General features: G+C 39.1%; 3 protein-coding genes across 3 annotated transcripts; 1 reads left to right on the top strand and 2 right to left on the bottom strand.

Annotated features, from left to right (window-relative positions):
• LOC104714994 lies at window positions 3,290–4,096 on the bottom strand. The gene has a single exon (XM_010432453.1). It carries the CDS (start codon window positions 4,094–4,096, stop codon window positions 3,290–3,292), a length of 807 nt encoding a protein of 268 aa, XP_010430755.1.
• Window positions 9,066–9,901, bottom strand: LOC104714993 (cytochrome P450 71B17-like). The gene is made up of 2 exons (XM_010432452.1): window positions 9,604–9,901; window positions 9,066–9,457 (listed from the first exon to the last, which is right to left on the bottom strand). Exons 1-2 carry the CDS (start codon window positions 9,899–9,901, stop codon window positions 9,066–9,068), a joined length of 690 nt encoding a protein of 229 aa, XP_010430754.1.
• On the top strand, window positions 11,346–11,717 carry LOC104714992 (cytochrome P450 71B17-like). Its single transcript, XM_010432451.1, has one exon. It carries the CDS (start codon window positions 11,346–11,348, stop codon window positions 11,715–11,717), a length of 372 nt encoding a protein of 123 aa, XP_010430753.1.

Here is an 11,940-nt window from a genome sequence, read left to right as displayed (position 1 = left end):
ATTGTTTCCGATCGTGACCCCAAGTTCGCAGCAATATTCTGGCAAGATCTACATAGGGCGTTGGGAACAGATGTTCACATGAGCACCTCATTCCACCCAGAGACAGATGGACAGACGGAAAGGACTATCCGAACCATAGAGGACATGATCCGACTATGTGCTTTGGAATGGTCGTCAGACTGGGAGAAGAATTTACCATTAGTCGAGTTTGCGTATAACAATAGTTATCACTCGAGCATTGGGATGTCGCCCTTTGAAGCAATGTATGGAAGGCCGTGTCGAACGCCTTTGTGTTGGACTGAAATTGGGGAAAGAACAAGTGTCAATCACAAGCTGATTGATGAGACAACGGAGAAGATTAAGTTCATACGGGAGAGTATGAAAAAGGCACAAGATCGCTAGAAAAAGTACGCAGATCGCAAAAGGCGGGAAGTGGAGTTTAAAGTCGGAGATATGGTGTACCTGAAGGTCGCCCCGCAAAAAGGAAAGGATCGATTTGGTAAAGTGGGAAAGCTCGCGGTAAGGTTCATTGGACCATATCCGATTGAGCAGAGAGTTGGAGAAGTAGCCTACCGACTGGCTATGCCAGAGATGATGCGGCTACATAAAGTCTTCCATGTTTCGCAGCTACGGTAGCATGTTCTAGATCCTAACATGATTGTGCCCGAACCTATTGAGGACTTGGAGCCAAACCTAACTTACCCCGAAGGACCGTTTGGTATAGGGCAGAGGAGGACCCGAAAGTTGAAGAATCGGAGCATTCCTCAAATCCAAGTATTTTGGGGAAAGCAGAACCGTAAAGTCACCACATGGGAAGATGAGGATAGGATGCGTGCCAAGTATCCTCAGTTGTTCGCTGAGGAAGATGAGGCAGGACCGTCGGAACCCTATAGAATTCGGGACGAATTCTATTAAGGGGGGGAGAATGTAGTGACCCTCGCTAAGAGGTAAATTTCAAAATGAAAACTCAAGGCCAAAAGCTCAAGGAAGGAGGCTAGCGAGGAGAAAAGAAGGTTTACTAAAGAAAATTCCGAGAAATGTTGGATGGATCGAAAAGTGACCGAGATGTCCGAGACGTACCGTCCGAGTCATCCGAGACGTACTGAGGACCGAGAGTTGTCCGACGAGTATCGCAAAGTACCGGGAATTGCCGAGAAAGTCCGATGGACTGAGAATTCTCGAGGATGTCCGAGGATTGACCGATAGCGACCGAGACTGGTCGAGGAGGATCGAGAGACGTCGACGAGTGACCGGCGACCGGTCGACCCGACAAAATTCCCGATTTTGTGGAAATTGTTTTTGCAAAAATCCACCAATGGGATTTCATGCAACTTAGGAGTGGAATCCTTGGAGGAATATTCCTAGGATTTTCGATCCCAAAATCCTAAGTGGGAGACAAGATTATTCCTCTTTATAGAAACCGGCCAATCGCGTTTCATGCAAGTGTGAATGGGGAAAATATGAAAGATTCCATGTGACAAGTGTTGGTTACACTTAACAAGTGTCCAACCTTAAAATTGTGTGGCTAGGAGAGATGGCACACAACACACATGCATTGGGCCAAGTTTCTACTCTCTTCCTCTATATAAAGGTCGCTCCACTTCCTCATTTTCGCTAAAATTTCTTAAGTAAAGGAAGAAAGGAGTGAAAGAGAAAGAGAGGAGAGAAAGAGAGAAAGAAGAGAGAAAAGGAAGAAGTGCTGCCGCAAGGGAGAAGAAGTGAAGAAGAGGAGAAGCAAGACAAGACTATCGCACGACCGCAGTTAAGCGTTGAATCGAGAAGGAACTCGATTTCAACAAGGAAGAGGATTCAAGCGTTGCCGTGAAGAAAATCCGACCACTCATCCCAGAGATCGCCGGTTTTCTGTGAGTTCAGGCACATATTTGCATCGGCTTAGATGGAGTGTTAAAAACATCCATCTAGTGCGCGGTTTTGCATAAATCATTTAGATGCATTTACTTGAAATTCTTTTATGTTTTTCTTGTTAAGTTGCATGTGAGGTGAGGTTACACCGGTTACTAGATCGAAAGGATCTAGTGACAAGGGTGGTAACTAATTAAGATACTTGAAAACATATGAGAAGAAAATCATATAAACTCAAGTATAAGCTTTGGTGAGGTCTTAAGACGCTTTAGTCCGCGAGAAATTCCGGCTGAGCGTAGTAAGACTTGGTATGGCTGTCCTTCCCATCCGTGCCACATGCAGCCGCGACATGTAACCCATGTTCGTGTGTTGTAGGGTTGGTTACGAAGAGCTCGGAGGTTACTGGGCTCGCTACCCTGGCCGAGGCTGTCTACATGACGGTGTAGCTTTGGGTGAAGCCCGATTGCATGCCTTTGTGGCTGTAATACGGTTGTTCAGGAGGGGTTAGGGAGAGGAAGCATACCGGGCCCATGAATTAGAACTTGTTAAAACTCTAGTTTTATTTCAAGTTCAAGTTGTTGCATGTTTGTGTTTATGCTTGCATGATGTTATATGTCATTGCGTGTAGTGGTGATTGATTGCAGAATAATTTTGCTTAGCTTATTAGCTTCCGCATGTTATCTCTGATTGATTATTGTGTTGTATGCTTGCTTGGCAATCGTGTAATTGCTTGCATGTTAGATCTTATGCTCGCTTGTTATTTATACTCGCTTGCATGTTGATTGTTAGCATGTTGTTGTTGATGGGGTATGGGATTTGGGGTTTAATACTCTGCAGGAACCCTGAGCTCACTAAGTAATCTTAGATTACTTATGATAATATTTTGTGCTGCAGGTGACCCTAGAGGGAACTAGAGGGCGTGGTGAACGATAGGAACCCGGAGTAGTTTTATTTTGTGTCTATTGTAAAATACAAGTATGTTGTTATTTCAAACCAAACTCGGCACTAAGCCTTGTTCAAAACTCTTGTGTAATAACTCTTCTGGTTAATCAAAATATTCGGGTTTTCTTTATTCGGGCGAGTCGTACTGATATAGACTTTGTCCGAGTCGGCTCAACGCACGGCGTATCTGTAGGGTTGCAAAGCCTGAAGGATGTGCCGTGTGGTCAGGAACCTCACCAATGGACTGGCCGAAGGGCTTGATTTGTTCTCGCACCCGGCCAGATCGTCAGTGAATGTTTTCCAAGTAGCGTCTCGGTGCCGTCCGATGGCCTTGGTGGTCATAGTACGGTTCGGGGGCGTTACAGTAAGAACCAGGAGAGGAAGAGTAGTTACCACCCGAAGGCTGAAAACCACGAGCAGACGTGGACAGCTGAGAACACCGGCGAGCGCTATGACCAAAAACGCCACACAACTGACACCGCCCCTAATATCCTTTGCCGTGACCACCACGGGACGAAGAGGAGGAAGAGCCACGAGAGGAGTTACGTGGATTGCGGGACTGGTAGTTGTTGTTATTGTTGGAGTGGCCATAAGACTTGTTGAAAGCAACATTAGCAGTAACGGGAGCAACGGATATAGTAGATGCTTGAGACTGAAGCTTCAGTTCAAAATTAATGAGCTTCTCATGGAGCGCCGGCATTGTGGGTGGAGAGTCACGTCCCTCTATTTGATCAACGATGGGCTTATAGTCCTCTGGGAGACCAGCAAGTAAGTATTCAATTTGTTCCTCATGCTCGTATGGTTTGCCTAACGTAGCGAGCTGATCAAAACGAGAGACAAGACCTTGAACATACTCATCAACAGATCGAGTACCTTTACGCCATTGCTTGATCTGTTCCCGGAGTTGTTTAATGTGTCTCCATGTAGGTTTCGCATAGGTAGAGGTAAGAAGAACCCAGATCTGTGTGGTGGTTGACGCCTTAGAGCGGATGGGCTGAATCTCAACCGAGATTGTACCAAGGAGACTCGCAACAATGAGTTGATCCTGTCGTTGCCAAAGAACATACTCAGGATTAGGAATGGTGTGACCTTCACAAAGAACAGTGGGAGTAGGAGCCACGGTCGTTCCATCAAGGTAACCGGCAAGACCATATCCGGCGAGCAAGACACGGATCTGGCGACTCCACATCATGAAGTTTGATGCAGTGAGTTTGGTAACGTTCGCCATGTTAACATGGTGAAGTTGACCCGCAGAAGCAGTGGTGATAGTAGCAGAGGTACTTTCAGCCATGGTGAGAAGGAGAAACAAAGAAGAACACGAAGAAGAAGAAAAGCGGCAAGAGGAAGAGAGTAGAGAGAAAAAAAAAATTTAGGTCTAGGATTTTACTGCTCTGATACCATGTAAGGAAATGGATGATTCTATTGATAGGAGATATTACAATATATATAGTGATGTACATAAGGGTTTTATACATTCCTAATTACATATTTAACCTCTGTTACACTTCCCTTCTCTATATTAAGTATTGACCATTTTTTTGGTTGATTTAAGGTTTTGATTTCTTCCTTGGATCAATCTTTCTTGCTTGCATGTAAATTTTTAAAACATGATTTGAGATTTCCAATGTGTTGTCCCTTCTTGTGTCTTGATTTTTTTAAAAGTATCGCTGATTTGTGAAGATTTTAAACTATATGGGTCAGTTTGAATAGGATATTATAAATGTGAGCTAATGGGTTTGTTCTCTTTTAATCATGGAAAGCAGAACAAAAGAAAGAAGTTTCTGAATAGATATACCACACGAAGCAGAGGCTGGAGCTCGGGGGATTCTCCCTGAATTTGGTCGTCACCATCATTCCTCCAGTGATGCTACTTTGTTCTCCAGGTTCTATACATGTTCTTCCTCATGGAAACGTACAATTTCTAAGAAAGATTTTTTTTTATTCAATATCTCTTTTAAGAAAGATTGTTGGTTGATGGTTTTCTTTCATTCTCATTAGTGTAGAATGAAAGAAATGATTTTGAAAAAGAGTCACACGCAGCTTTTTACATGCTGAACAAAGCAAAACATATTTTGAAATGTGCTTAGTGGCATTGATATTCTTAAGTAACTTCTCATGAGCATTGAGACTTTGTGCAAATGTGGGTTCTTGATTAGGAGAAATTCATTCGAGACAAGGGGACTTGGTGAATGAAGAATATCATAGCTTAAAAAATTTTCTAGAAGGAATGTTATGCAGTTGTTTCTCGAAATTTTGCTTCTTCTGCAAATGATTTAGTTAATGTTCTAGCGAATATTTATTATCCTTTTCGTAAAGCTGAAGTTGATCACTCTAAAGAAACATGGGTTTAACATGACTCTTTCGTATTAATTACATCCCGCAGAGTAGCGCAGGTTTATCTGAGTATCTTATATAATACTCTCTCCATTTCAAAATATAAGATGTTTTAGAGAAGTTTTTTGTTTTATAATATAGAATGTTTTCAAGTTCCTATGCAAATTTTAAATTAGTTTAGTATTTTATATTATGCAGTATTGTTTCTGATTAGTTGATTTTGTTAAAAGTAAAGACTTCTTAATTTGCGTGTTTTAGTTAAAACATCCTATATTTTAAAACAGAGGGAATATCAGAAGTTTTTTTTTTAACTTTTGCTAACATTTCGACATTTGGCATCCTCTTTTGATGACACTTGTCATCTTTTATTTGATTACTTCAACTTTGTTTTTTTAAAATATATATTAAAAGTTTTTATCATTGAACATATTACAAACAAATTTACATATAAAATATATTTTCCATAATTTTTTATAATTTGACTGTTGATATTTGTTTGTTGTTTTCTCCATTTTTTCATAATTTGATTACTCTCATTTACGCTCATTTATTCTCCCCTTCCAAGACATGTTTTCATTAACAAATCTTAAAAAGAGGGGCCTGTGATCCGATCCAACTCTCTCCAAATATTCTGCTTGGACTCTCGGAAACACATGAAACCATGCTGCATTCCCTAAAGCTCTACCCACATCTTGTTACGTTCTCCAGCCCATGAGAACTTGTTTCCAAAACTTGGAACCTCCCGTAAACAACAATCAATGATCATGTTCCTAAATGGAAATAATTTTGACTCTGCCCGTATGTGTTCCTGTAATTTTAACACATTCCAACTACCCTCTAAGGTAATAAGAGACGACACCATAAGCATGAGATCAATTGTCATTTCCTTGTTGAAAGGTCGCCAAGTCAAATATCCATTTATCTAACCATACACTGGTATCCTTGCCATCACCAACAGATTTCAGAACACCACGTTCCAAGAGTTCGCGACCAAATAAAATGCTACGCCAAGCATATGAAGGTCGATATCCAACTTTTGCATCAAAGAAACTCGTGGCTGGAAAGTATTTTGATTTATAAACTTTGGCTAGTAATGAATTGGAGGAATCAATCAAACGCCATACTTGTTTTGCCAGTATAGCTTGATTGAAGCGACCAATATCTCAGAAGCCAAGTGCCCCTCGTTGTTTTGGTTGACACAATTTCTCCCATGCCACCCAATGATTTGGCTAGGGCTATTGCCTCTAGTGTTGCAAAGGAGGGGCGGTTACCTTCCTATCTTCCTCTCGGAGGTCCGGTGTGGCTCCATGATCGAATCGAGAATGAACGGCGAGGATGAGTATCACCGTTAGTTGTGATTGCTTTTATTTGGCTAATTTTTACATTTTGGTTGCTGTACTTATTTTTTTGGTTCCTCTGTTGTACTCTTACTTCATTTCATTGATTTATTGGAAAAGCGTTAAAAACAAATTATTTCAATCTAATACTTAATTCCAAAAAGCATACTATACTTCAAAATCCTAACAAATTACAACTTCAATATTTTCTATTCTATCTTTAGGATTTTTGACAACTTAAATATATCTCTAATTTCTGTCAAATTTAAATTTCCTAATTTTTTTTCATAAATTTGTAACTTCAGTAGTATTTTCTTCAATATGTCTTTAGTTACTATTCTCTTATTTTCCGGTTGGAGTTACAATTACCATATACGATTTTTTTACTTCATTTACCTATCAATAAATTTTAACGTATGAAAGAGTCATAAATGTTTAAATATGTAACGTAAGACTAAAATTAAAGAAAAGACTAATCATAATTGTTTACCTTACTTACTTAATATAAATAGTAGATTTTATTTCAACCCTGACACAGTTCTATACTATTTTCTTATATATATTGTAACTCCAATAGTATCTTCTTCAATATATCCTTAGTTACTATTCTCTTATTTTCCGGTTGGAGTTACAATTACCACATACGATTTTTTTTACTTCATTTACCTACCAATAAATTTTAACGTATGAAAGAGTCCTAAATGTTTAAATATGTAACGTAAGACTAAAATTAAAGAAAAGACTAATCATAATTGCTTACTTTACTTATTTAATATAAATAGTAGATTTTATTTCAACCATGACGCAGTTCTATACTATTTTCATATATATATATATATATATATATATATATAGTGTTCGATGAAGATTTTAATTTTCATCGAAGACTATCAAATCATACCATTCAACTGATGCCATGACCCATCAAGTATTATACTGCTTATGTTTCTTTTGATGTTTAACTTCTCAGACTATTGAACCGATCTCATCATATTCTTGTTTGGTATACAAAATATTGAATATCATAGCCAATCTCAGTCACTATTAATGTGAATTATGAGTGTACTAACTTGTTTATGTTTGAAATATATAACGTAAGTTGACTCTCTTTAAGCAAGAAATATTCTTTTTTCCCTTTCGATTTTGTCAATTTTCTGTCTAAATTACCCCTATTTCGTCAATATTATCCTATGTATATGCTTTTATTGCGTTTTTTCGTTTTTCATTTGCTAAAAGCTTATATTGTTATTACATCACAGATGATAGATCGGCTATATTGTTAGGAGGGTGTTACTTCATGGTCGGTTTGTGCCCATCACTGGCAGTATATCGAACCAGTTTAGTTACCCTTTATACAAATCGAAAACTAATCCTTAATAGATCTGAAAGCCATTTGTTTCTCTTCATGGAGTCTCTTGCTTTTGTCTACAAAAGAAAGGTTGCAAAGAGACATGAAAACTAACTTTGACAACAATTTTGTCCATTGACACGAATGAAAGAAATTCTAGAGAAAAACGTTTTATAAAGAGAAAATTTTGACAGATCAACCGGATGGGTATTTTAACAGTGGCTTGTAGGTAATTGTTGTGCTGAGGATGATGTAAATTGTAAACAACAGAATCTCGATTACTCATTGGAATTATATATTTTATCTCTAAATTATACCATTTTAAAGTTAAGCATGCATACCTACAATATTTCTTGGTACATTGGTTTTTAGTGAAAAAAAAACATGCGTCTCAATTGCAGGATAGAATTTATACATAGAAATATATATTATCATGTTCCTCGATCGATCTATTGTATATGTCAGATAAAGATACCATGAGCTAATTCATTACACAACAAAAGTAGCATTTTATTCGAACTCTAGGAACGTGGTGTTCTGAAATCTGTTGGTGATGGCAAGGATACCAGTGTATGGTTAGATAAATGGATATTTGATGAGGCCCGTAGGCGACCTTTCAACAAGGAAATGACAATTGATCTAATGCTTATGGTGTCGTCTCTTATTACCTTAGAGGGTAGTTGGAATGTGTTAAAATTACAGGAACACATACGGGCAGAGTCAAAATTATTTCCATTTAGGAACATGATCAGTGATTTTTGTTTAGAAACAAGTTCTAAACAAGTTCTCATGTTTTGGAAACAAGTTCTCATGGGCTGGAGAATGTAACAAGATGTGGGTAGAGCTTTAGGGAATGCAGCATGGTTTCAGGTGTTTCCGAGAGTCCAAGCAGAATATTTGGAGAGAGTTGGATCGGATCACAGACCCCTCTTTCTAAGTTTTTTTAATGAAAATATGTCTCGGAAGGGGAGAATAAATGAGAGTAAATGAGAGTAATCAAATTATGAAAAAATGGAGAAAACAACAAACAAATATCAACAGTCAAATTATAAAAATATTTTCTTGACGACTGTAAGGGTAGCAGCTTCTTCTTTATCGATATCTTCATGTGTCATACCATTAGGTGCTCTCCAATCGAAGTAGTAAAGTAATTTAAAGAGTCCTAATTCCACAGTAGCTACCCCCATTGCTATACCGAGACATATCCTTCGACCATACCCAAATGGTAAGAGCTCAAAATGTCATCCTTTATAATCCACAGGGCTATCCATAAACCTCTCGGGGTTAAACTCTTCCGGGTTTGTCCAGTATTTTGGATGTCTTCCTATCGCCCAAGTGTTTACCAAGATCTGTGTCTTTGGAGGAATATCATAGCCTTGGACCTTGATGTGAGCCATTGTTTCCCTTGGGAGCAGAAGAGGAGCAGCTGCGTCTAATCTTAATGTTTCGTTGATCACCATGTTCAAGAAGGGAACTTTGTCGAGATCTTCTTCGGTGATTCTCTCCTTATTGTTGCCAAGACGATCTTGGATCTCGCCTTGAACTTTCTTCATCACTTTCAGGGTTATAACGAGTTTTGTCTTTGCCCCTATCATGGTAATAGCTCCTATTCTACTCCTCCTAGAAACAAATTCTAGCAAACAGAAAAAAATAATTGTAAATATGCAGATTCAGTTTAAATGCAAATGTGTGGAAACAAATCTTGTTTTTTTCTTACTGTTAGTAATGCCTTGATGTGATCTATCATGAGCTTCAAGGAATCATCTTTGTCTTGTTTACGTATCACGTCCAACATAACATCGACGATATCTCTGTGATCTTTTGATATTTTTCCAGGATGTAAATAATAATCGATCACACCTTGAAACATAGTATCGAGCTTAAAGAAAACATCTTTGAGCCTCATATGTTTCCTAGAAATACAGTCAACGAGCCATCCAAGTCCGACAATAGGAAAGAACTCAGAGCAAGTGAAACTACCTTGAGCGCTCTCGGCTTCAGACACAAGCTCTTTGACCTTGTCTTTGTCGATAAACTCACACTCATGGAACCTTTTTCCAAAAGCATCTCTAAACATGATACTCGCGGTTAGTCAGAAAAGGGTTTCGCTCAAATCGACAGTTTCTTGACAAGAAAGTTACATTCTTCCTCTCTGATATACCCGGAAGACTGAATTTTTTTAAAACAATAAAGCTCACACAGCAAAAACTTGCGCCGCTCCTTCCACTTGTCACCTTAAGGTGTAAAAGCGACATCTTTAAAACCCTGAGAGGTTAACCTCGAACCAATAAGCTTAGGCCTGCTGCAACCTTAAGAGGACTCTCATCCAAATTTTCAAAAACTGTTGCAGCAGGCCTATGCTTGTCCGTTTCCTGCTCAGAACATTTGCCTCCAAGTTAGCTTTACCGGGATGGTAAGCTATATCCAGATCATAATCTGCCACCAACTCCATCCACCGCGTCTGCCTCAAGTTCAGCTCAGACTGAGTGAAGATATACTTCAGACTCTAATGATTTGTGTACATATGTACCTTTCCACCATAAAGATAAGATCTCCAAATCTTCAAAGCAAAAACCACAGCTGCCATCTCCAAGTCATGAGTAGGGTAGTTGCCCTCATACTTCCGCAACTGCCGTGAAGCATGGGCAATGACCTTCCCCTCCTGCATCAGCACACACCCCAAAGATGTCGCTTTTACACCGTAAGGTGAGTTCTGGTGTGTGAGCTTTTCTGTTTTAAGAAAGTTCAGTCTTCCAGGTATATCAGAGAGGAAGAATGTAACTTTCTTGTCAAGAAACTGTCGATTTGAGCAAAACCCTTTATGGCTAACCGCGAGTATCATGTTTAGTGTTGCTTTTGGAAAAAGGTTCCACGAGTGTGAGTTTATCGACAAAGACAACATCGAAGAGCTTGTGTCTGAAGCCGAGAGAGCCCATGGTAGTTTCACTTGCTCTGATTTCTTTCCTATTGCCGGACTTGGATGGCTCGTTGACTGTATTTCCGGGCAACACAAGAGGCTCAAAAAATGTTTTCGTCAAGCTCGATACTCTGTTTCAAGGTGTGATCGATGGTCATTTACATCCTAGAAAATTATCAAAAGATCACAGAGATATCGTCGATGTTATGTTGGATGTGATGTGTAAAAAAAAAAAAGATGATTCCTTGAAGCTCATCATAGATCACATCAAGGAATTACTAACAGTAAGAAAAAAAAAAACAAGATTCTTTTCCACATAGTTGCATTAAAACTGAATCTGCATATTTACACTTTTTTTTTTTTGCTAGAATTTGTTTCTAGGAGGGGATGAACATGAGCTACTACCATTATATGGGCAAAGGAAGAACTCATTATAACCCCGGAAGTGATGAAGAAAGTTCAAGGCGAGATCTGAGACCGTCTTGGCAACAATAAGGAGAGAATCACCGAAGAAGATCTCGACAAAGTTCCCTTCTTAAACATGGTTATCAAGGAAACATTAAGATTACACCCAGCAGCTCCTCTTCTGCTCCCAAGGGAAACAATGGCTCACATCAAGGTCAAAGGCTATGATATTCCTCCAAAGATACATATCTTGGTGAACACTTGGGCGATAGGAAGACATCCAAAATACTGGACAAACCCGAAAGAGTTTAACCCGGAGAGGTTTATCGATAGCCCTGTGGATTATAAAGGAAGACCTTTTGAGCTCTTACCATTTGGGTATGGTCGAATAATATGTCCCGGTATAGCAATGGGGATAGCTACGTTGGAATTAGGACTCTTTAAATTACTTTACTACTTCGATTGGAGAGCACCTAATGGTATGACACATGAAGATATCGATAAAGAAGAAGTTGGTACCCTTACAGTCGTCAAGAAAGTACCTCTCAAGCTCGTCCCAGTTCGAGTTTAGTGATTGCACCACAGTTTGAGTTAAGTGACTGTACCAATCTCCAGTTCTAGACTTTGTACAAAGTTTTGAATAACCCCTCACTGATTCAATAGATAAGTCGAATTGTGGACAGAGAGGGACGACCTAGTGATGTGCTCAAATTTACCCTAGAGCTACTCTCTCAAATTAAGAGATCAATGCAGTACTTAGGGGTCGAATTCCACAGAGACTCAAGACTACACAA

Source organism: Camelina sativa, chromosome 9, assembly GCF_000633955.1.
Source record: "Camelina sativa cultivar DH55 chromosome 9, Cs, whole genome shotgun sequence".
Classification (NCBI taxonomy): Eukaryota; Viridiplantae; Streptophyta; class Magnoliopsida; order Brassicales; family Brassicaceae; genus Camelina; species Camelina sativa.
Note: the sequence above shows the minus strand (reverse complement) of the source record. Positions and strands in the feature narration are given on the sequence as shown.